The following is a 26,142-nucleotide window of genomic DNA, read 5'->3' as shown; positions in this document are numbered from 1 at the left end:
CACACAAAATGGCCCAAGTGCTTTGGCCCCTGTGTCCATGTGGGAGACCCAGAAGAAGCTCCTGTCTCCTGGCTTTGATCAACCCAGTTCTAGCTATTATAGCCATTTAGGGGAATAAATGGTGGTAGATCAATTTCTTTCTCTCCCTCTCCCCTTATCTTTTTATAATTCTGCCTTTCAAATAAAAATAAATAAATCTTACCAAAAAAACAAAAAAAAGGAGCAGAAAGACAGACAGTACTTCCACTTGCTGGCTCACTCCCTAGACATCTGCCATGCCTGGGACAAGAGGGAGCTGAAACCAGGTCTGCCCCATGTGTGGCAGAGGCCCTGAGCCATCACTGCTGTTTTCCAGAGCTGTCAATGGGAGAAATCTCGAATCAGGAACTAGGTGGGAACTGAACCCAAGTAATCCGATATGGAATATGGGCATCCTAACCTATGTCTTACCCACCAGGCTAAAAGCCTGTAGTGCCATCACATATGAAGTCTTGATTGTCAAACCCAGGTTTCCTACTTTATTCAGTCTATTAACGAATTTTAAGTCTGGCAAATGCTTCATTAAGTAGACATTAATAATGGATGCTGCAGTTTCCGACAGATTATTATATAATCATTACATAACGCTGCAGCTCAACGTGACACTGTCACGTCTGTCAGTGCACATTAGGATTCTAAACACTTCTGAGCCATCTTCAGATCCCTTCCTGCTGACACCTCATCCATCTGGGCTGCTAGAACAAAATACCACAGCCTGGGTGGCTTATCACCCGCAGAAACGTATTCCTCACAGTTCTGGGGGTTGGGCCGTTCATGGCCATGGCGCCTACAGGTTCTGCAATGGCTGCAAGCACTGATGAAGGCTGACTGCTCCCGGCCGGTGACTCCTCACCCGAGTCCACCAGGCGGAGGCAGCAAGGCAGCTGTTTGGACCTTCTCCTGTGAGGACACTAATCCCTTTCCTGAGGGTGCTACCTTCACCTCCCAAAGGCCCTTAGGAAGTAGGGCTGCAACAGACCACGGTGGGGTGGGTGGGAGGACAGAAGCATCAGTGATAACAGTGGAGCACTGAGCACCTCTCTTCTTCCTTTCCGTCCCCTGGGACCGCAGTGACTCCATGGTGCACATCCTGGAGAGGAGCCCCTCCCATCCTGCCAGTCTGCAAGACCTTTGTGTTCAGTCTAGAGCCACTTCCCCTCCGCCTTCCGCGCACTGCGGAAGCATGTCTGTCTCCCATTTCCTTACACTTCTCAGTGTAGCCTGCCCTTGTTCCTACCTTCAGAGAAGCCCAAGTCCTCTCAGCAAAGACTTTCTGCACTAGATCTGGCTCTCACCTTGCCGACCAGCAATCACCGTCTTCCACTCATTTTTTTTATTAAGTATTTACGACTTAGCTTCACTCACTCTCACCATTGTCCTTTACTAAGACTCCCTGTGCCTGCAGATTGTGCCCTCGAAGGCTAGCAGGGTCTTTGCTTTAGCCACTTTTCAATCTGGATCTCTTTTGACAGTCTGCTGGTGTTTTTGCATGCCTTCTTAAGATCCTTCCTTGGGCATCCCACACTGAACAGTCCTGGTCCTCCCTCTAACTCTTGGTGGCTGCTTCTCTCTCCTGCTCATTGCTGAACACTGCAGCCATATACCTCCCACACTAAGCCCTCAAGGGCTCTCTGCACATCCTTTGACGATCTCTGCGAGCAGCTATTGATTCATTTTCCTGAATTCTGCAGGCAAAGTCCAAATGGATAAAGATTCAGATTCTCTCCTCCATTCCACCCTACAATTGTAACGCTAAACAATTCCACTATCAACCTGCAGGCCCTTTGTGGCCTTCCCTATCCATCACCCCCTGTGCTCACCTCCAGGTGTTCTAACATGATCTCCTTGCTATCTCACTCTTTCATTGTGCCACACAGTTATATGACAAATGGTTAAAATACATGTTCCTTTACCGTCAAGTGTAGTTTGATCTTTTCATCTCTACTTTCACTGCCTTGATGTACCTCGGTTCTGAACAGGCACACTCTTCTCCTCTGACCAAGGTTATATTTCAAGGTTCCCACCTGTTCATCTCCCCTTGGAAGATCTGCCACCTGTCCTGGGAGACTCCTTTCCATCCTCCTACCCTTTCCTGGCAACATCGACTATAAAGGCTGCTTCATCCGGGCATAGAGCTCAGGCCAGCTCCTCAAGTCAGAACCACACAGCTCAGCATCCGCCTCTAGCAGCCTCACCTTTGTGGCTCTGACCCTCTCTTCTGGACTGTAATATGCAAAAGGCAGGCACGTGGTCCACTGGTGAAGATACCAGTTAGGATGCCAAGACCCACATCAGGGCATCTGGGGTAACCTCCTGGCTCCCAATCCCAGCTTCCTCCGAGGGCAGCCCTTAGGAGACAGAGTGATGACTGATCAAGTAATTGGGTTCCTGTCACACATGGGAGACCCACATGGAGTTTCCAGTTCCTAGCACTGGCCTGGCTCAGTCCTGACCATCGTAGGCACTTGGAGAGTGAACCAGTAGATGGGCGCGTGCTCTCTCTCTCTTCCTCATTAATAAATAAACAAAAATGATTTTGGGGCCCAATGCCGTGGTCTAGTGGCTAAGGTCCTTGCCTTGAATGTGCCAGGATCCCATATGGGCACCGGTTCTAATTTCAGCAGCTCCACTTCCCATCCAGCTCCCTGCTTGTGGCCTGGGAAAGCAGTCAAGGATGGCCCAAAGCCTTGGGACCCTGCACTCGCATGGGAGACCCAAAAGAAGTTCCTGGCTCCTCGCTTGGGATCGGCGCGCACCGACCGTTGCGCTCACTTGGGGAGTAAATCACCGGACGGAAGATCTTCCTCTCTGTATATCTGACTTTGTAATAAAAATAAATAAATCTTTTAAAAAAATGATTTTGAAAAACCTGACTGACTGGTAGAATTAAATCCCGAAAGATCATTCAAAGAGACCCATATTACGATACATCTAATATTACCAGAACTGTAGGAACCTGGTATATAACTTGAATCCCATGGAGCTGCCAGGTGTTTGAGGCTAGAGGGAAATTATGACACAGAAGGGGACAAGGCAAGTAAGGCAGCCAGATCACAGTACTGACAGAGGTGGCTGGGCACGCTCTCGTGCCAACCCTTTCCTAGTCTCAGCCCTGTGCACACGCAAGATCCAGAAGTCACTAAAATGAAGATCAGAAACAAAGGAAACCAAACCAAGAGACTTGATGCTAGCAAGCTAAAGAAAAATTCTTTTTCCAGGGCCATAAAAGGAATAGGCTAAGACTTGGTTGTCTGGCCTGTTACTGTCCTCAAGACACGGAGTGGTGGCAGCTGTGACATTAGCTTTCAGGGAAGACATTCTTACAGAGACCCCTGTGAGAGGGAACAAATGCTGGGAATGCTTCTCCTCCCCCAGCTTGTTCTCAACATAAACTCACTCCTGCCTCAAGGAAGAGACAGGCAGTACTTGACGCAAGAGGAATTCCCATGTGAGGACTGAACTCAGCTGGATAAACCCCAGAGCAGAAAAACAGAACCCCAGACCCCCATGCATGCACACTTTCCCCCACACTGAGTACTTTACATTCCAAGTGGGATGGGCTCTAAAGTCTTGGTGAATGTGCAGTTAGAGCACACATGCCCAAAGTCACCAAAAAAAAAGTCAAAGGGGGAAGTGAAATTGTTTCAAATTTTCAGCATTTTAGACCATATCTATGTAATAGTCCCAGAGAAGAAAATAATAACAGTAGTAATAATAATGGTGCTGACAGCATGAAATGGCATAGAAGGCTCAAGCCTCCCACTCCCCCGGCTAAGTGTAGTAAACTGAGGCGGAGAGTGAGAAAGGTGGGGATGGGAGGAACCTCCTCAGAACCCGGAAGCAAGGAAGCTGCTGTGACAACTTCCGGGGCAACGACTGAGATGGACTCCAGCTCCCTGAATGACCTTGTGCCCAGGAGTGTTAGAGCCTCTCCCAGAATCCAAATTCTCCTCAGGCACCAATGGAATATCCTTCAGAGTCACTTCTGCATGTGTTGGCACCCAGCAGAGTCGCAGTGACATCAAAGGAAAAGCTGGAGTACTGGGCAGGATCATGTTGCATTTTAAATCTCAGAGCATCGTGGTGTGTAGGTGGTCCAGAGAATGGATGACTGTTCTGCCACTGAGGATCACAGGGCTTATTTCCAAATACAAAAGGAAAAAGAGTGAGAGCAAGAGCATGCGAGCGAGCAAGAGCAGGAAAAGAATAAAGACTGCATGCCAGAGAACCCTCAGTGACCCATCTAATCCAATCCTCCACATTTCGAAGGATTAGCATTAAACCAGAGCAGCTAATTACCAATCTCCCTCTTCTGACATAACTACTGTGGAGGAAACTTTTAATAAACCTCTAAAACAGGATACTAGATTTTCTACGATTGCCTACCTTAAATGTCAGAAAGTTAAACTTCCAACTTGACTAAGGGACTATACTACAGTAATAATGTGGGGGAAAACAGTGGGGGTGGGATTTGGGGAAGGAGGAAAGAGAGAGAGAAGGTTGAATCCCTGTACCTACAAAACTGTACTACGGAAAATAATTTTTAGAATTCATTAATTTATTTTAAAAAGTCACCTACTATAAATGCAGAATAAAACAATTTTAATGAAAAGTTTTATAAAATAATTTATGTGCTGGTGCAACCATCACAATCCAATTTTAGAACATTTTCGTTATCAAAAAAAACAAAAAAGTTCCTTTGAGCCTCTTGGCAGTCAATTTACTTACTTACTAGTTAGTTATTTCTTTAAGAGGCAGAGATAGACAAACAGATGGACAAAGAGACAGCACCCCCATTCACTGGTTTACCTCCCGCATGCCTGTAACAGGGCTGGGCTGCGCTGGAGCCAGGAATTCAATCCACCTCTCCTGTTGAGCCCTGGGTGCTGCTCTCAGGGTGTGCATTAGCAGGAAGCTAGTGTCAGGGGTCAGAAGCCAGACTAGATCTCAGACCCACACACTCTGATACAAGACACAATCGTCTCAGCCAGAGCCTTACGTGCTATGCCAAGAGCCTACCCCTGAAGTCAATACAATCCTTTTAGTTTCTACAGAATCAGTAGTAATGGCTCTTTTCTCATTCCTAACAATTTATTTCTTCAGATGGAGGCTTACATTGCTGGTGCATTTCTTCTTTTCTGACATGGGTGCTTCCAATTATAAATTTCCCTCTAAGCATTACTTTAGCTTCATCCATCAATTATGGTATGTCATGTTTCTGTTTACTTTTGGCTCAAAATGTTTTAATAACCTTGTGATTTCTTCCTTGTCCCATGAACTACTGAGTATATTTAATTTTCATATAAATAGTGCTTCCTTAGGGTTTTTTATTTCCTGTTTTGAATTTCAAATTTAACCCTGTTGTGGTCAGAGAACATCCTTTACCTTATTTCAGTTTTAAAATGTCTAGAGACTTGTTTTGTGACTTGGCATACCATCTCTCATAGACTGTTCCACGTGTACATGAGAAGAGCATGTATTCTGAAGTCAGTTGGTGGAGTGTTATACAAAGCTCAGTTAGATGTCAAGTTGGCTGATAACGTGCAAGTCGTCTTGACTTGTCCTTCTATACTTTGCTTTGAAACCTAGTTCTATCACCCATCGAGAGTACAGTGTTAAAATCTCCAGCTGCTACTACTGAATAAGCTAGCCCTTTTCTCTTTCATTTTTGCTTCATAGCATGTGGAGATACTGTTGTTACATATGTATACATTTAGAATTGTTATATATTCATTATGTAACAATTGATATAATAGGGCCTGGTACCATGGCCTAGCAGGTAAGTCCTCCCCTTGAACATATCAGGATCCCATATGGGTGCTGTTTCTAAGCCCAGCAGCCCCGCTTTCCATCTAGCTCCCTATTTGTGGCCTGGGAACAGTCCAAAGCCTTGGAATCCTGCATCCGTGTGGAAGACCTGGAAGAAGCTCTGGCTCCTGGCTTTGGATCGGCACAGCACCAGACATTGCGGTCACTTGAGGAGTGAATCACTGAACAGAAGATCTTCTTCTCTGTCTCTCCTCCTCTCTGTATATCTGACTTTGCAATAAAAATAAAATAAATCTTTTAAATATTTTTAAAAGGTTTATTTATTTTAAAAAGAATTGATATAGTAACCCTTTTATAATTATTATTAAATTTCCTGCTTTGCTCTAGTAAGATTTCCTATTATAAAGTTTGATTGTCTCTTGCAGGTTTCATGATTTTTCCTTTGTTTTTCAATATTTTCTCTTTGTCCTTCAACAGTTTGATTATAATGTGTCAAGGCATAGACTTTCTTTGTGTATCCTCCTTGAGACTAACTGAGCTTTCTGGCTCTGTAAATTAATTTTTCTTTTTCAAACGTGGTACATTTTCAGTTGTTGTTTTCAAGTATCTCTTCTCTCCCACTCTCCTGTCCGGGTTTTGCACATATGCTGATGTGCTTGATGCTTCCCATGCTTTTCAATCATTGAGAAGTCTTACTCTTTAGATTCAATCCTTTCTCTTGCTCTGCCTTCCAACTAACTTACTCTTTCTTCCTACTTCTAAAATATACTGCTGAGTCCCTCTAGAGAATTTCCATTTCAGTTACTGTACTTTTCAAATCCAGAATTTCCATTAAGCATTTTTTTTAAAGATTTATTTATTTTTATGCAAAGTCAGATACACAGAGAGGAGAGACAGAGAGGTACACTCTGATGGTACACTCCCCAAGTGACCACCATGGCCGGTGCTGTACCAATCTGAAGCCAGTAGCCAGGAACTTCCTTCAGGTCTTCCACACGGGTACAGGGTCCCAAGGCTTTGGGCCGTCCTCCACTGTCTTCCCAGGCCACAAGCAGGGAGCTGGATGGGAAGTGGAGCTGCTGGGATTAGAACCAGCACCCACATGGGGGTCCTGGCGCATTCGAGGCGAGGACTTTAGACGCTAGACCATGGCGCTGGGCCCATTAAAAATTTTCTACCTTGAGATCCTGCAGTGTCTTTCTTTTACTTCTTTCAATACAGTTTATTTCTCATCTCTGAATATACTTACATAGTTTTCTAATAGATTTTTTTCTCTTTTTCTGCACAAGGGTCATATTTTGTTTCTCTAGGTGACTCTAATTCTTGTTGGATTCTGGGTATTTTAGACACTATGTAGTATTAACTCTAAATTCTGACTTTTCTCTAAGAGTAGGAGTTGTGACTTTGCTTACTTAGTCATTTTGCCGACTAAGTCTAGGAAATCTGCCTCTTCTATAAGCTACAGTTGCTGATGTCTTCAACTAAAACTTTTTTCTCTTGTTTTTCAGAGGTCATTTTTACATCCACATAGCTTAGTATTCTGGAAGAGGCTAATCTGAGACTTTCTGCAAACACCCTGAGCCAGAAAAGCTTCTTTCTGCTTCTATTTCTGTGCGTGGGCTGAGTAGCACATTCTAACCTCAGGCTGTTTTCAGGTCTGCCCAGCTTGCACTTTCTGCTGGCTCTCTCTTATCTCTTTTGGGTGTGTACATAGGCTCCACCAGCTCAGGATATGTGGGTGTCTTGGACTTGTTCCATGTCTGCTACTCAGGCACAGAGACTTAGTTCAATCTGGGACATAGAGAGTCATGACACACTTGATGGCTGCATCACTTCCCAGAATGAAGTATTAAGTCCCCGAACACTGCCATTGGTTGTTCCAAGAAGACTGTAAATTCCAGCTAGTTGAGCTACTGGTCTCTCCTATTCATTTACCACTCAACTGACCAATCTGACAATGCTCCAGAGTGAGTCCCTTCTGGAAACAGCAAGAAAGCAGCTGGTTTTCACAGCCTTCTCTGCTCTGGTTTAACTATGACACTGACAGAGCAGAGGAGCAGGGACTGGAAGCTATGATAGGTGACATCAAAAAACTAATTCTGTCCCTACCTAAAGTATCGTAGTTTTATGGAACAAATACCTCTTAACTTGTTTTATGCATTAATTTGTTTTAGACATTTGGTCAACTTTAAGAGAGTGAATTAAGTGGTTTTGACTATTTTTCCAGCCTTAAAATGTTTTTTCTACTTACTTATTTGAAATGTAGATTGACAGAAAAAGGAGGAGGTGAATGAGGTAGAGAACAGAAGGAGGGAGAGAGAGGGAGACAGAAATTGAAATCTTCTACCTTGTGGTTCACCTCCCAAATGCCCACAACAGTAAGGTTGGGCCAGACTGAAGTCACTAGCCCAGAATTCCAGCCAGGTCTCCCACATGGGTGGCGGTAACCCATGTCCTTGATATTTCAACCCTGGTCACTGCGAGACACAACGGCCATCCTTACAATAGTTCCCTGGCCACTGGGTAGTTTTCCTTCATCACTTTAGACAAGTTGAGTCCTCTTGCATGAGTCATTTCAAGTCCGGATAGTCCCACAATCCCCGGAAGAAAAATAAGAACTGTCTCGCCCAAGTATGAGCCCAGTCTCCTAGAGCTGGTGAAGCTGAAAGATGTGTTTGTTTGGTGTTTTGCAAACCTTTTATATTCAAATAGGTGAACTGAGGCTCAGGGATGCAAAGGGGTCTACTCAAGGACACAGGATCCTCCTGGAAAGGCAGATTAAAAATGACATGTTGATACCACAGAAGGGAGGCTCAGAAATCGGCACCTGGATGAGTAAAAGAACAGGCTTAGAGCCAGCAACCAGAGGATCCAGCTTGCCATTTTTCAGGCTCTGAGACCACAGACAAGAGAATAGGACAGTTTCCTACCCTCTGCCCTTTCTCTTACCTTAGCAAGGAATCTCCAGGCTGCATACTGTGCAGGGGCCACAAGGCTTCTTAGCTTCGCGGTACTTAACATGAGGAAGAATCCTAAAACTCCACTGGAAGGGAAAAAATATTCTTGCGTTACTAAGGCTGGTCTTCCTTTAGCCAACAGCTGATCAGTTTATGCTCCTCTTTCCTAATCCATGTCCAAGGACTACACAAGCTCTATCTCCTCTGTGTTTTCTAGTGATTTCTGGGTAAAAAATGAAAGATTAAGAAGAAAACCTTAAGGAGCTAAGATGAGAGCATTTTGTTAGAATTACAAAACAGATATGGAAACCTGGAAGATCTCTAGCTATAAATCACACACACACACACACACACACAATGGAAAAATGGGCCAGCACAGTGATACAACATGCTTATTTTCTACCCTGTGGTGCCAGCATCCCATATGGGAGTCAGTTTGTGTTCTGGCTGCTCCACTTCCCTTCTAGCTCTCTGCTTATGACCTGGGAAAGCAGTAGGGGACCGCCCAAAGCCTTTGGACCCTGCACTCACATGGGAGACCCAGAAGAGGCTCCTGGCTCCTGGTTTCAGATTGGCTCAGCTTTGATCACTGCGGTCACTTGGGAGTGAACCAGTGATGGAGGACCCTCTCTATCTCTCCTTCTCTCTCTCTGTAATATCTGCCTTTCAAATAAAATAGATCTTTTTGTTTAATGCAGAAAATAACATCTCTTGTTATTTGGCTTGATGCTGGCCAAGACTGACCTCCTAGCTTATTTCAAGCAAAACAAACTGGTGAAGAAACACCTGCCTTACAGAAACTGACCAAATGAGAAGACGGGGTGTGGACTGGCCGGCAGCTCAGGTGGAACATCCGAATGGAAGGTTCCGCTCCAGCAATACATGCAGCTGAAGCAAAAAGTCCCCCAGGCCAAGCTGCCTTCCACAGTTCTGCTTTGGAAAGATCTCTCCATGCATGCATGTAGTTAAACTACAAGATCTCTACGCGTGGGAGCCTATGGATGGGGCAGAGCTGGGTGCTACCCATGGGTCTGGACCACAAGACCACAGGCACAGCAGTGGATGGGGTTGAGGGGCCAGTGCTGGGACCATTTCTTAGTGTGGTCAGGGCCAGAGCAAAAGGAGCTGCCAACTCCTTCCCAGCCTTTGAAAGCAGGACAAGTAGAGGTGAGGCAGAGAAGCACAGTGAGACAAGCTGACTTTATCATGTGCAGCTGCTTGAGTTTGACTTCATAGAAAACAGAAGAGGTACAACTACAGCTGTTCTGCAAGTCTGAGAGGTGAGCACAGGAATCCCTGGGGTCTCCAGGGCCACACTGTACTCTGCCCCTTGCTAAAGGCAGCAATACATGGCCTGACTCCAGCTGCTCTGCCGAGCTGATCATGGTGCCCTGGTCAGAGTGGGTATTGCGTCGCTGTCAGGCTGAATCAAATCAAACACACCAAAGGCCAACTGGGACAGACATATATACCTCCACATCATTAGATTAGTTGATGGCTGCATTCTCAGAGCAAGACCAGAGCCACGTATTAGGTTTCCCCTGTGTCTACTTTAGCTGGCTGGGCCTCAGTGGCCTGTAAAGTTCATTTAGATGCTGAGTTGCAGCCAGGGCAGAGCAGATGGCTATGGATTAAGACATCAAGTCTCACACTGGGAAAACTGCAGCCTCAGCTGATCAGGCCACGGGATCTGCAGAGCTATGCTTAACTAAGCTCACTGACCCATGGAACCCTTGTCTCCTTCTTCTGCTTCCGGTTCTGTATTCTGACAACTGTCCTCACTGCCTCTTATGGAAATTAAGGATGTTCTGAACAGAAAGGTTGCCTACCCCAACTCTATGAACAAAGAAACTGAGGCACAGCTGAAATCCAAATGCATAACTCCTCACCATGGAAATGTGTTCTTGTTTTGTTTTGTTTTTTTAAGATTAATTTATTTTTACTGGAAAGGCAGATTTTACAGAGAAAAAGGTCTTCTACCTGCTGGTTCACTGACCAAATGACCACAATGGCCAGAGCTGACCCAATCCAAAGCCAGGAGCCAGGAGCTTCATCCAGGTCTCCCACATGGGTGCAGGGTCCCAAGTCTTTGGGCCATCCTGCACTGTTTTCCCAGGCCACAAGCAGGGGGCTAGATGGCAAATGGTGCAGCCAGGACATGAACTGGTGTCCACATAGGATGACGGTACTTACACAAAGAGGAATAGCCAATTGAGCCAATGCGTTGGCTCCAGCAAACATGCTCTTGACCAGCTAGTCAAGATGTCATGCTCAGGTGGATGCTCAGGGTACGTGTAGCTGAAGCAGCACGAGCTATGAGCTCCTCTTGGTGCCTTACACCTCTTCCATTCAGAGGTGTAAGCATCACAGCATCACAGGTGCCTGCCCCACATCTCCACCTCCTCTGCTCTCTCCCCTCCTCTCTGCCTCCAGCTAGAGCAGGGCATGACTCCACGTCCACCGGTGCTTTCAGTGCCAGGTTCAGGCAAGGGGGAGTTGCTCCCTGCTCAGGATCAGCATGGTTAAGAGACCTCTGGGTCTCCTCCTTATGTTTCCCTTCCCACCTGCAGCTCCTCTTGCCCTTTGCTATAAAGACAGATCCAAGAAGCAATGGGAGAGCCAAGTAGTGAGTGGGCCTGAAAACAGGAGGCTCCCTGTCAACAGGATCTCCAGGCCATGGCTACTTCCCCCGAGACCCCTAAGACCCCTTTGCTCTCCCCTAAGGAGCTCATGAAGGCTTCACTTCTCAGCCTGAGCCAGGGCCAGGGAGGAGTCACCAACATGACATGAGAGGAACCAACACATTCTTAGATGAAGTCAGACCGTGAGCTGAAGTCAGCAGGTAAAAATTTACCAGGAAGTGAAATCGACACAAATATAGGTTTCTGAATCTTTATGGTAAACCTCCCCTTGCCCCAGACTTGTCATGTTGGCTTATGAAAAAGCTGCAGGTAGAGAGGGAAGCAGCAGGGCAGCCCACGGGCTGAGGCTGTGCTTGCTAATCGGCTCTAATCACCAAGCGACTGTGGACCTCTCCTCTGCACCCAGCTCACCCCTGCAGCCCAACAAACACAGCCTTGGCAAATAAGTGCACAAGCACCCAGCCATGCTGCACTAAGGCTCCCACCGTGGAACCGAGCAGCTTTCCTTAGAGTGATAAATCAATCAGACTAAAGCTGACTCATCAATACCATTTCCTTTCCTTCACCCTAACACACCTTAGGGGTGTGACATGCCCCATCAGAAACTGCACTCAGCTGTCTTCCAGCCTTGCAACTATCAGAATCCCTGCTTCACAAGGTGTCGTGTTACATGCATGGGAAAGTATTCTCTCACATAGCAATTGCTTGTGGTTTGACATTTTACGTAGTCAATATGAGCAGACAGGAGCAACAGGTACCACCAGGTGTGATGTTCAGAACTTTGCAGATCTGACTTGAGACACACCACAGGCTTGTGTTGGTATCACTTTTCTGTTTCACGGATGATAAAGGTGCGGAAGATCTGGGATACCTTGCCCAGAGACCACACAACAAGCAGCCAGCCAGCCTAAGATCTAACCTTGCTCTGTCTTTCCCACTACACCAGAATATAAGCTTTCGGACTGGCCCCAGAAGCTGTTCACTGCTCAGCATAATGATACCACCCCAGGTGGGGATCACGGCTGAAGGGCAGGACTGTGTGTGTAACACAGCCACATAACTGGACTACATCCTGGTCTTTCCAGGTCTAGACACCTTGGTATCTAGACATCTTGGCTTGCTGGTTTCCACAGTCTGTTTCCCAAAGCCTCAGCATTCTATTTGGAGTTTGCCTCTGGGAGCAACTAGGGAGCCAAAGTGAAAGGTGAGAGGGGTGGGATTCTGCGCTCTAGTCAGCCCAGAACTGCGTTAGTTTCACTTGTTCAATATATTCCACTTCTGTAAGATGTGCCTGTGATGGGAAGACACAAACAGAAGCCTAGCCCTTGAGCAGGTCTGAAGGTCACTGCCAGGGCCGAGGCACTCTGTGGGTTGGGAGTCCCTGCAGCGCCCCAGTCCTGCTCCATATGCCTGTGTGTGTGTTCTGGCACAACTCCCTGGGAGTAGACAGCTGTGCCCACCACTTGCATCTGCCCCACATTCACATCCCAGGTGACAGTGACCATGTACTCTACAGGGAGGAAGACACACACAGCAGTGAGTTCAAGATTACCTGGCACAGCAGCTGCCATGGAACCGGTAGAATGAGAGGAATGGGAAACCCAGGACGCTGAAGAGATCACCTGAGGGGACAGGGTGGAGAAACAATGGCCTCCTGCTCGCACAGGGTTTTTCAGTATTAAGAATTGAGCTCTCCAGCACTGAATTCACTCTGGTATGCCTAGAGATTCTGTAACTGGAACTGCCTTATATTAACAAAATTGCAATAATAATGACCATTCAGTGTTAGAGTGCCTTATGCAGGACCCGTTGTTAACAATTTCATGTATCAATCTCTTTCAATCTGTGAGGTTCTGTTATCTGTATTAAAAACAAAATGTTTGGTCTTGGTGCGATAGCCTAGCAGCTAAAGTCCTCACCCTGCACGCATCAGGAGCCCATATGGGTGCTGGTTCTAATCCTGGCGGCCCTACTTCCCATCCAGCTCCCTGCTTGTGGCCAGGGCCAGGGAAGGCAATCGAGGATGGCCCAAAACTTTGGGACCCCGCACCCTCGTGGTAAGCCCGGAAGAGGTTCTGGGTTCCTGGCTTTGGATTGGCTCAAGCTCCAGCTGTTGCGGTCACTTGGGGAGTGAATCAGTAGACAGAAGATCTTCCTCTGTGTCTCTCCTCTTCTCTGTATATCTGACTGTTCAGTAAAAATAAATCTTTAAAAAAAGAAAAAAATGTTTAGGAGTAGGCATTTAGCACATTGCCTAGCCCAAACAATGTGGCTAAGTTACTATTATGAATGCCTGCATCCCATACTGGAGTTCCTGGCCTTGAATTCCAGCTAATTCCTTCTGAGGTGTTGATCATGATACAAGTACTTCAATCCTTGCTACCCATGTGAGTGAACTGAACTGAGTTTCCATTTCTTAGCTTTGACGTGGCCTAGCCCAGCCCTGGCTGTTTTGGGCATGTGGGGGAGTAAACCAGTGGATGGAATATTCTCCTTTTTTTTCCCTTTCAAATATGTAAATAATTTAAAACATTTTTTAAAATTTGAATGAAACAGAAAGAGATACAGAGATGAAGAGAGAGAGAGAAAGTTCCCATCCTCCTACTCACTCTCCAAAACTCCCAAGGACTGGGGTGGGGCTGGGCTCAGCCAGGATCCCCGCCAGGAGGAGCCCACTGAACTGTGATGCACAGGACACACTTTATCCCACCTGGGGAATGTGGCACCAGCATGTGAGTGCTGCCAACCCAGACCCCAGGACCTCCTGTTTCAGCAGGCCACCCTTCCTGTACAAGGGAGAGTGTTGGGGGAGAGGAGGAGCTGTTGAAAGATGCTTCTCTTTTCTCCCTTTCATCTAAAAAAAGCTTATGAATGCCTTCCCTGACATCTTTCTTCATTTCCATGTTTGATGGCTGCAGCCGCCATGCGGTGGCTGGACTAACTGTGCACACTCATTTTAGCCTAAGGTCCAAAGGGCGCATTTTTTTCTTCTGAAGTCAGTCCATTCTTTTAGTTCCATTTGGTGCAAGAGGAAATAATCACACATATTGGCCACTTCCCTCTCTGGAATTTTGAACTTGGTCACAAACAAGAAGTCAGATTTAAAAAAAAAAAAAAAAGCAGAGGCTTCCAAAAAAATGTTCTGAGGAAAAGAATTAAGCATTTCCACAGCAGACAGCGTAATCCTTCCAAAGCTGGAGCTACTAACCTGGGAGGACACAGGCCTTCCAGATCCCTGTGCCTAGGTCCGTCTTGCAATTCTGAATGGTGCAAGAGACCCGCAGTCCTTGCATTCCAGCGGTGCGTTAGGTGGGCAGCCATCAACTATTTCAGCACAGAAGACACAATGGGTTTCCCTACTTCCTCTGAGACCTAAGTGATCTCAAATGAGTCACGCAGCCACAGGGAGGGGGCATTCTCCATTCTGTTTCTCAAGAGGGTTGCTCCTTATTGTGACTCTTATTTTTGATTGTTGTTTTTTTTTTTTTTTTTGGAGGGGGCATGGCACAGGGGAGGAGAGAGAGGAGGTATGTGCATAGATTTAACAAAAGGGAAAAGAGTTTCTTGGGATTTGGTTCCCATGAGATTCAGACTTTTCTCATTCTCAGGGCAGGCATTCGGAAGAAGAGTTTAACACACTGTTAAGGATGCTTGCCTTCCATATTGGACTGCCTCAATCCGAGTGACTGGCTCTCTTCCAGGCACACAGGAGACCCAGAATAAGTTTCCAGAGCCTGGCTTTTGGTCTGACCCAGCCCTGGCTGCCAAGGGCATTTGAGAAGGGAACTAGTGGGTGGGAGTTCTATCTCTGTCTTTCTGCCTTTTAAATAAATACATAATTTTGAGGACGGGGCATCTTGCTCGCATCCCGACTCCAGCCACCATGGTAAGCTGTCCAAGGGCCAGGCTCCCCCTGCTGGCCACCCGGCCGGGGAGCTCTGAGGTTTTGGTTCTTTGAATTGCTGCTAAAGTAGCTCCAGGTTGAACCCACAGTGCTTTTGGGATGTGAACCAATCCTAAAGATTCCCAATGACAGTAACTCTTCCTCTGAAGAACTTGTAATTACTTAATGCTGAGCACTGAACACCAGTTCATGCAAAAGCTAAGGCTCGGGGCTTGTCCAGCAGGATATCCTATTACCTGACATGATGATGGATCAGCAGACGGGTCACAGTAGGCAGGGTCATGACATTAACTAGCATTCGAGAACCATATCCGAGGGTAGATTCTGCCGGGGATGTGTGGGCCAAACCCTGTGGAAATTCTAGCCCCACTGGTTAGCTTTAGAGTTGGGGTGGTGACAGACTAAGCTAGGTGTGACCAAGGAGCTTGCCATCAATCACAGGTAAAGGAACCCACAACAGTCTGGACTGGTCAAGGCAGCAGGATCTGAATGTGCATCCTGAATAGGGTGTAGGGCGGGCCAGGCTACAACATTCACCAGCTCATACAAGGCCAAATGGAAGGCCAGACTGCACCGGGCACTGGCCTAAAACCCATTGGTATGTATGGGAACTGGGTCTGGGAGTGAATTAAATGGAGGAACTTGGGAAACTCCCCTGGCTAGTCATAGCTCCCACTGATGAACATGTGGCCTAGACCTGGGGGTCGGATAAGCTGGGCAAAGTAGCTCCAACAGCTGGCTAATGTGTGAATTGGTCATGGAATGGATGTACTGGGCAGGACTGAGCAAACCTTAGCCTACGACTGAAACTAGAAACCAGGATGGAGCACAGGTCTTGCTGAGCTAGGCTCTTGTACCTACTGGTCTGCGTGAGTCAGGGACGCTAAGCCACAGTGTCCAAGGCAGAGGCCGGTACAGGTGAGGGGCTAAATCAAGCTTAGTCAGAGCAACCACTGGCATGTGCGTGATCTGTGGCTGGAAACAGGCCTAGTTGGGGAGCTAAGGGGACACCCTAACTGGGTTGAGGTTCCCACCAAGGGGCGTGTGTGCTGGAATGGGGACTGCGTTCTGATCAGGAAACAGTTGTAGTCTGTAGGACCCTGTTTCTATAGCCCATGACTCTGTGGCAGCCCTGAGAGTTAACACAGCTGAAAGACAAACAAAGCCTGCAGCGGAGTAGGAGTTGTGATACAGTGGATCAAGCCGTAACCTGCAACACTGGTATGTCCTATGAGGCCCAGTTCGAGGTCCAGTTGATTCAACTCTAATCCAGCTCCTTGGTAATGTGCCTAGGACAGCAGAAGATGGCCCAAGTGCTTGGCTCCTTGGCACCCATGTGGGAGACCCAGATGAGGTTCTAAGCTGGCCCATTCCTGGCCAAGGTTGCCACCTGAGGAAGGAACAAGCCAGTGGAAGCACTCTTTCTCTGTCCCTCCCTCTCTCTGTGTAACTCTTTCAAATGAATAAAGCTTCGGGGAACAGAGAGCACCTGCACAGGCTCTTCTTGCTACCAAGGCTTTAAGTTCATGTCACTCCAGGAACAGGTGGTAAAAGAAAACAAACCCTTCCCCAACACCTCACCCACATCTTTTTTTCTTTGAAGATTTATCTATTTGTTTGTTTGTTTCTTTGGAAGAGATACAGGGAGAGAGAGGAAGAGACAGAAAACTTCCATCTGCTGGATCACTCCCCAAATGGCTTAAATAGCCAGACCAGGTCTAGTCTGCAGCCAGGAACCGGCAGCTTCTTCTAGGTCTCCCTCTGCTTCCTAACTCACCACAAGTGAGCCTCGGCAAGGCTCCACCATTACCTTTATAAAGTTGGCCAGCCTCAGGTATTTTGTTAAGGTAGCAAAACACTAACTCCAGACAGTGGAGAAGAGATCAGATAGTAAAACCTCAGAGTTTTCCTTCTTCTTCTTCTTTTTTTATTATTATTTTTTTTATTTTATGACACAGTTCCCTAGGCTCTGGGATTTCTCTTAAACCTCGGAAGTTTGAGATGCCACCAGGCATTGGAATTGAGCAAAAATAGTTACAGGCTCCAGGGTGCATAAGCAGAGACTATGCATTAAGAAAAAAGTGGCTGGGGTGTATGGTACAGCAAGATAAGCCGCTGCTTGCAAAACAGCCCATATTAGAGAGCTGGTTCAAGTCCTGGCTGTTCAGTTTCTGAACAAAGCACCTGAAAAGACAAAGAAAGATGGTCTGGGTGCTTCAGTCCCTGCCACCCATGTGGGAGGCTAGGATGGAGTTTCTGACTTTTGGCTTTAGTCTGATCCAGCCCTGACTATTGCAGACATTTGAAGAATGAACCAGCAGATAACCAATCTCAATCTCTCTCTCTGTTTCTCTCTCCCTCCCTCCCTCTTTCTCTCTCCCTATGCTCGACCTTCCAAATACATAAATAAATCTTCACCAAAAACAACAGTGATTGATTCATACATGCCAAACAGAAGCCGGGAAATTTATTCTGTTTTCTTATCCCCAAGTTTTCTTACACCTGCTCAATCTAAAGCAACCACACCTAGAGAGATGTCATGATTTTGAGCACAAGATGAGAGTTGGAAGATGCCTTAGAAAGAACCCAACCCACCTTCCTCATTTTGTACATGGACAAAACTGAAATTCTGAAGGAGTAGGTGATGCTTGGAGAATACCCAGCAGTCAGTAAACACTGGTCCTGTGTATTTTGTTCTTAAAGGTCTTAAGGTCAATGGGCAAGGAGCAGGATCCCTGAAATGTGCCTTTTCAGGCATGCCACACACGGGTATCACCGCTTTATTCCTGGCCAGCCTTCCACTATGGTCTGAGTATAAGTCCCCACCAAACCCTCACTTCAAACTCCATCCCCACTGTGCAGTATGAAAATGGTGGAAATGGAATCTTGTCCTATATATGGGGTCTCTTGAAGGTGATTAGACAAAGGCTGCTAGAGTCCCCCCACGACTGAATCCTGGTAATTTCCTAAGAAGAGGAAAGTGACCAGAACAGGCAAATAAGACACATGTGTCCTCTGTCTCTTGCCATGAGACATCCTGAGCCACCTCTGGACTCAGCCCATGAGAAAGCCATCATCACATGCAGTCACTCTACCCTGGATCAGACCCATGATCCTCCTTTCTTTATAACTTCTTCAGTCCATGGTACTGAGTTAGTAGCAACAGAAAAAGGATTAACAAAATGTTACAGTCTTTCAAAGCAAAAAGGAATGATGGAAAAGAACCTGTTGTGTAATTCCTGAATCTGAAAAGCAACTACAGAATGGGTGAGGCAACAAGGGGAAATTAAGTGTTATTTCTTAAAAAACACTAATTTATTTATTTCTGTTGATTTGAAAAGCAGAGAAATAGAGACAGACACAGACAAAGCTCCCATCCACTGGTTTACTCCATCAATGCCACAGCAGCTGAACTGGGCCAAAGTGTCGCTGGAAGTTAAGAAGTCAACCCAGGACTCCCACAGGAGTGCCAGGGACTACAGTCCCTGCTACTCAAGGGTGCACATTAGCAGGAAACTGGGATGAGGAAGAGAGCTGGAAGTAAAACCAGGCACTCTGATATGGGATCTGAGCATTCCATTGTATTAACTGCTGGGTCAAATGCCTGTTCCAACTGGTGAAAATTGGTTTAGTTCATCAGCAATGATAAAAATCAGATGGTGACATATCATAATAATTTATAAAATGATTTTAGCTAGAAGCAGAGTAAATTTAAACTTAGCTATCACATCTTTCAGCACTACAACCAAAGAACAATCCTGGATGCTGGGAGAAAGAATTTAACAAGAGGCAAAACAAACCCTTGTCTACCTGGCAGGGAACAGCCCTGTGGAACTGAGACCACAGAGATGGGTATGCAGATGACCAAATTCAAGAGGGGATAAAAATAAATTCTGGGCAATCAATCCATTGTGGGTGATTAAAATCTGTATCAAGTATATGGGCCACTCCTACCTTCACAGTTTCATATGCTGGCAAGCAACTCTGACAAACTATCCCTCGGAGAGACAACCAGGGCCACAGCACTGGGCAGGATGGGGGCATTGCAAAACACACGAGACAGAATGAGCTCTCACAAAGGCTTACCTGTCGGGTGGGACGCAAAGGCCAGCAGCACCACACTGAAAAAGACACAGCAACAGAGTTCAGAAAGCTTCCCTGCGGCCAACAGAACAGCACAAACCGCTAGCCACTCTACTTGGAAACAGCTGGAGGAACCGAAAACTGGCTACACTGACCGGTCCCGTTCTGCTAACATCCTCCTCCTTAGACTATCCATGTTTGCCAAGGGTACTGAATCTGTGCTCAGGATAGACAGCATTCCCAACCCACTTGAGGGTAGGTCAGGTCACTTTTCCTAGCCTCGGCTCACTCTAATTCTGCTCTTTCTCACATAATTTTCCTACACTACCTGTAAGTTAAATAAAACAAACACCAGGTCACAAGCAGGCTGTTTCGTGTTCTCAGGAACACTTTCGTCACAAAATTAATTGTGGAGAAGGCAGTTGAATTTCCATCAGGCTAACCCACAAATTGATCCATCCACCCACCACATGGCTGACCACCACCTGGACTACTTTTCAACAGATGTCAAAATGTGTGTCGGGGGAGGTGGGATGGAAGAAGATGCAGGGTCATCTGATACAAGTGGAACTGCACCCAGGGACCCTCCCCTCTTCCTTTCTGGAAACCTGTCTCATCTCCCAGTGCCCCTCTACTGTGCATACTGGCTACTCAAAGCCCACCATAAAAGGGAGAAATACCCCACCATCACTTTCTGTACCCATTTCATTTACAGCATCATGCTATCCAGAACGCTAAGGTCAGAAATAAAATTTACTACCTAAATGAGGGGGTGTTTTTTTCTTTTCTTTTTTCTTTTAAGTGCTGGAGGTCCTGCTGCAGTTAAACATCAGAACAGCCCAGCACATTGACATGAATCAGAATCTGTGAGGGTAGGGCCCAGACAGTCCTTCCTGTGTGACGGCACAACAGGGTCTCTCTAGTAGGTGGTGGACACTGGGTAGCATGGCAGAAGACCATCCTGAGCAGGCAGTGTCCACCCATCAGCACTGCCCTGCTGTTGGGGTTATCTCCCTAACCCACTTCTGCTCTTCCTTTGTCTCTGACGACCCTCAAAGCAGTGTGGACAGGGGTGGGAGCAGAGGCTCAGGAGTAGGATGAGGCAGAAGGGCCACACGTCCAGCATTCAGAAGCTGTAGGTAGCTGGGAAGGGTTTACATATAGTAGTGGAAAAAATACACATACCACAGAGAATTGAAATTTTACAATCATGACTCTGGCATGGGCTTAAAGTCTTTGCTTGCTATCTCGTCCTTCTTTGTAAAATGCAAACTTTGTACATATTTCATTATTTTATCTCCCTGGATTCCCTTTTTCATTATAACCTCAGAAGCAAAAGTTATTGTTCCCTAGAGCAGGATATGAGAGACACCCAAAAATGTATCTCCCATGGCCTGCTATCATACCTCACATCCCATGAACAGAATCACTCCAAACAACAGCCACAAAATAAAATACAAAGGGGTAGAAATCAGAAGAAATGGGGTCAACATTGTGGTACAGCAAGTAAAGCCACCATCCGTGATCCTGGCATCCCATATGGGCCCTGATTCAAGTCCCAGCTGCTCCATTTCTGATGCAGCTCCCTGCTAATGTGCCTGAGAAATCAGTAAAGACTAGCCCGAGTCCTTTGGCCCCTGTACCCACATGGAAGATCCATATGACGCTATAGCCTGGCTCAGTCCTTGCCAATGTAGACATCTGTGAACCAGCTCATTCTCCCTCTATCTCTCTGTAACTTTACCCTTTAAATAAATAAGTATTCTTTCAAAAATTGGCATTGCAGAATATACTTACATAAACTGAGATGGCTGTGGCACCATGAAGAGCTATACAGTCTTGTGGAAGCACAGTCATACAGGTGGTCCCTTGTTGATGCAGGTATTGTCATATAGCACATGACTGTGTCATTTTAAACCTCTCCTAAATCCTACACTGTGGCCCCCTTGGGAACAAGAACCAGGTTGCATTACTCTCTGGATTCCAAACGCCCCAGCAGTGGTAGAAAACACAACAGGGGTAGACAATACAACAGATATCTGCTGCATGCAGTTCATCACTTCTTGCAGTACCTGTAGTGGGACTATGTTTGTAGAGAAATACACCTTGAGGCATCCCATAGTTGTAAGATTATAAACTTCAAGGCACATGCTGCTGAGCAAAGTATATAATGCAAGGATATTTTTTATAGTTCATAGAAACAAAATTTTTTTAAATTATTTGGTGTAAAAATATGCAAATTCTTGCATTGTTTTTTATAATGTGCACTTTTCCAGAAATTTTTTTAGATTCCTATTATGTGTGGATTTTGAGTTTTTTGCACCAAAATAAACTTGCTTTCTTTTAAACATTATTTTATTGTAAAAAGAAAAAAAAGTAAGAGAGAAACAAAAAGAGAAATTTCCCAGCTGTTGGGATTCAGAAACTCATTCCAGGTCTCTATCTGGGTGACAGAAACCCAACCACCTAAGCCATCATCTGTTGCCGACCAGGATGCTTCTCAGCACCCTGTAGTCCAGAGTGCCAACATGCATGCCTATTTCTCTTGACCCACCCACCATCTCATCTGAAAATTGTGCAGGTGCAGCACAAATGGGCGGGTGACATTCTATGTAACAGATGGAAGAGACTGGAGTTTGCTGCAATTAAAGCAGATGGCTCTGTAAGTACATCCCCTGACAGTCACTTCTTATAGGCTACTTAATTCCTCCAAATGTAGACAAAGCCAAACTTATGTTTAGTAATTCTACTTACTCCCAATACCATAGATGACCTCCTCCTTTCCTCTTCTTAATTTTTGTAAAATTATTTCTTTCATTTGAAAAGAAAGCTGCACAGAGAAACACAGAGGGAGATATCTTTCATACACTGGTTCATGCCCCAGTGACCGCCAACGGCTGGAGCTGGGCCAGTCCAAACCAGGAAACAGGAGTTTGTTCCAGGTCTCCCACATGGGCACAGGGGCCCACGCATTTGGCCCCTCCTCTGCTACCTCCCAGGTCATCAGCAGGGAGCTGAATCAGAAGCAGAGCTACTGGGACTCAAACAGGCACCCCTATGGGATGTCGCCACCACAGGCAAAGGCCTAGCAAGCTATATTATGGTGCCAGTTCCTTTCCTCGGAAACTTCATCCCTTCCCTACCTTGTGCCCTACACTTCCACTTACAGTAGATACAACTAAAAGGCAGGGTCAAGGACAGCATTATGGTGCAGCGGGTAGGGCAGCTGCTGGGCTCAACTGCACCCTGTGTCAGAGTGTTGGTTAGAGTCCTAACTGCTCTGCTTTTCACCCAGCTCCCCACTGGTACATCTGGGAGGCTGCGTATTAAGGTCCAAGTCTTTGAGCTTCTGCCACCCACACCAGAGACCTAGAACAAGGATGAGGTGCTTGGCTCCCCGCTTTAACCTGGCCTGTACCCAGCTATTACAACTATTTGGAGAGTGAACCAGCAAAGACTCTCTCTCTCTCTCCCCCTCCCTTCCCTCTGCCATTCAAAGAAGTAAATACACCCTCAAAAGAATAGGCATGTGTCTAAGTTACATAATTCAATTATTTCCTCTCACAAACAAAACAAAAAACCCTGAGAGCTTCAGCCAATTCTTTGCCCAGGCAGGCTATGTTCCAGGCTGGTACACACAGGGACAACCCAGAAATCTGTGTGGTTTGCAGGAATCTGGACGCCAACCGCCTCTGTATTCAGTTCCAATGGGAGCTCAGATGGTGGCCCTCATTGTGATGCAACTATTTCCTTTCCTGTGCTGGAAAAAAGGCCCTGGCAACAGGGCACTGGCACTGGGGAGATGGGCGGAGTCTCACTGGGAGGCTGGAGAAGCAGGCTCCCGGAGAGGGCAGAACTCCCAGGGGGACACAGGGGAGCATCTCCCCTTATTCCTCAAGCGGCTTAGTGTCATGAAAAACATTTAAAGACCAAGAGAATTCTACATTTCCAGAGGAGTCTTTTGAAAGTCAACTCATGGGAATGGGCTGAGTGGAACTCATGATGCTTTTCAGCTGAGTACAGGAGCTGCCCACAGCCACGCCCGGGTGGATCTGGCTTTCCAAAAGGCACTTTAAGCAATATGAAGATACTTAGAAGCGTCATTTGCATCAGGAGGGTACAGCTCACATGGAACCCTTACTCTGAGCATAAGTATCTTCTCCTGGAGGTTGGCAAGACCCAGTTTCATCCAAGCATATTTATACCTGAGGCTTCCTTATGGGATGACCGGGATGCCCAGGATGACCAGCGCTCCCAGCACCAAACCTCACTTTGTTGCTCGATCAGGTCCCTGGGGTATACAGGTGGAAATCACCAAAATCCAGGGAGTCCCAGCCTCTGCTCAACTTGGGCCAATGCTACAAATGGAAGTCTTTTCACCTTATTTAAAAGATACAAATAAAGGGGTATGCTACCCCTCCACCTGCAGCGTCAGCACCCCATGTAAATGCCAGTTTGAGTCCCAGCCACTCCACTTCCAATACAGCTCCCTGCCAATGGTCTGAGAAAGCAGCAGAGGATGACCCAAGTGTTTGGGTTCTGGCACCCATGTGAGAGGTCAGAAAGAAGCTCCTAGCTCCCAGTTTCAGACCAGCCCAACTCTAACCATTATGGACATTTGGGAAGTGAACCAGCAGATGGAAGATCTTTCTATCTGTAACTCTCAACTTTCAAGTAAAATAATTAAATGTTTTTTTAAGTTATAAATAAAGGTTCAAAAATGATCCTCTAAAAAAAATCCTCAAAATATCCTTGAAATCTAGAATTCTTGTGGATTCCTGCAACTTCATGTCAGCACATGGCAGCATAGGGCAGCTTCTAGCCCCCTGCACCAACTTTTTTTAGACTGCAGGCTCCCTCCACACCCTGAGAGATCCACACCCACATGTGTGGACACCCACCCCTTATAGCCTCTCTTTGGACTTCTGTTGGGCCTAGGGATGACTTGGGGGCACAGACCCATAGAGACGCAGAATCCGGCTCAGGGCCACTTGGGGAAGGGCACCAGGAGTCTAGTCTAGCAGCATGGATGTAGGCTCTGGGAGGACCTGCCCCATGGCCTGCGATGCTACACCTGAGGAGGGAGAAGTGTGACCCTCGGAAATTGAGGCCCCTCTTGTCTGGTCCAAGGGCGAGACTACCATTTAGTTTCCTCAATGTTGGTCATTTCACAAATCATTTCACTTGATTATGAGAGGTATATTGGCGCAGAGTTCCCCAATCAAATCACTATTGGAACATAAAAATCTATTAGCTCCAGGAGGATATGAGTTGCTTCTTGAAAATTGCATTTTTATTAAATAGCTGAATATGTTAGAATTAAATTAAAATTTTACCTGAATATATAGTTTAAGTACTGTTGGTCAATGTCACTAAGGAATAAGGGAGGGGGGCAAAAAAAGAGAAAACATAAGCAAAGTATTTTACATTCATAAAATTGTTACTATTCTGTAAATAAGTTCTATCTCCATATCACAACTCTTGTGAATTATCAATAAATCAGAAGAAGCGTACTTTATACTTCAAACCTAGACTGGGTTCATTATTACAACAGGTGACTAATTTACCATCAGGTCACACATTTTCACCTGTTCCCATATGTAGATTTCTTACTTGCAAGGAGCGTCTACTGTCTCAGGCCACTAGACTGGCTTCTTGGCTGCCATATACAATAAACAAAACTACAGGGCACTCAAATAAGTTTGGATTTCAGAGCAACAGTAACATTTTAGTGCAAGGAACTGCATGGGGAATAACTGAATCAAAAAAAAAATTTCCCTGGTTTATCTAAAATTCAAATTGAACTGGGCATCCTGTATTTTATCTGGCAGCCCTCCTAGCTTCTGGCTACAAACCCAATTTATCCAAAACACAAAAGCAGCTCTAGAAAGGGTAGGCCCCCTCTGCTCCTTCCCTTCCAGTCTTGTTTTCCCTCCTGGACCCTCAGGCGGGCCCCCACACCCCAAAGCCAGCTGGCCTCTCCAGGGCAGCTGACCTCACCACTGTAGCTGCTCAGAGACCAGAACCCTCATCTTATCATATTTAGTCACTAAGGCTGTTCCACAGATCACCCACAGCGAAGGCCTCATTTGACCCCAGAGTTGGGAACCAGCAAGACTTCCGGTTCTCCGCCTGAGACTGGTGAACAAGGCACCAGGGGAATTAGAACAACGAGTTGCACCTCTGGACTAAACGTGGTCAAGTGGAGCCCAAGCAGCTGCCACCAGCATGTCACTCGATGCCATCATATAACCCACCTGCATGAAGCAGGGGTTCGAGCCCACCATGCTGGCCTCACGAGTTGGTGGACACAGCTGGGAGGGGCCCAGGCAGTCTTGGGGGCTAAGAGTGCAGGCCTGTGGCATCTTCAGCTAGAGGACTCTCCTGACACCCTGCCCCCCACCTTTTACTGAATGCCAACTCACCAGCCAGGACAGGATTACCTTATGGTGCTGGGTTTCCGGGATGTTCGCACTATTTCATAGGCCCCTACAAAGGAAGTGACATGGTCACCATGTATGCAAAGGCCCAGGACATCCCACATTTCCAGGGAAGAACAAGGTCTGCGTGGAGAGGGGCCTTGGCTCCCTTTTCCCCTGGAGAGTCACACACAGCTGTCAGGAGAGCAGCCACATCTGGGCTGGTTTCCAGGATGCGAAGGCGGGAAGCCCCTGGCAAAAGATGCTACAGCCCTTCAGACCGCCAGCGCCAAGCCAGGCAGAGAAGGTTTTGTGGTCAACATAGGCTT

General features: G+C 46.5%; 1 protein-coding gene across 2 annotated transcripts in view; it reads right to left on the bottom strand.

Annotated features, from left to right (window-relative positions):
* The window catches only part of TMEM241 (transmembrane protein 241), a 109,538-nt gene that overhangs the window by 28,992 nt on the left and 54,404 nt on the right, over window positions 1-26,142 (bottom strand). The window contains exons 9-13 of one of the 2 annotated variants that reach the window (XM_004579708.2): window positions 25,838-25,883; window positions 24,731-24,766; window positions 19,398-19,432; window positions 12,960-13,029; window positions 8,758-8,851 (exon numbers count right to left, since the gene is read on the bottom strand). In XM_004579708.2, coding sequence (XP_004579765.2) covers window positions 8,758-8,851; window positions 12,960-13,029; window positions 19,398-19,432; window positions 24,731-24,766; window positions 25,838-25,883 — 281 coding nt within the window. The remainder of the gene's footprint in view (window positions 1-8,757; window positions 8,852-12,959; window positions 13,030-19,397; window positions 19,433-24,730; window positions 24,767-25,837; window positions 25,884-26,142) is intronic. The other variant, XM_058677091.1, reaches the window with a different exon arrangement.

The sequence above is a fragment of the Ochotona princeps genome, chromosome 18 (genome assembly GCF_030435755.1).
Source record: "Ochotona princeps isolate mOchPri1 chromosome 18, mOchPri1.hap1, whole genome shotgun sequence".
Lineage (NCBI taxonomy): Eukaryota > Metazoa > Chordata > Mammalia > Lagomorpha > Ochotonidae > Ochotona > Ochotona princeps.
Note: the sequence above shows the minus strand (reverse complement) of the source record. Positions and strands in the feature narration are given on the sequence as shown.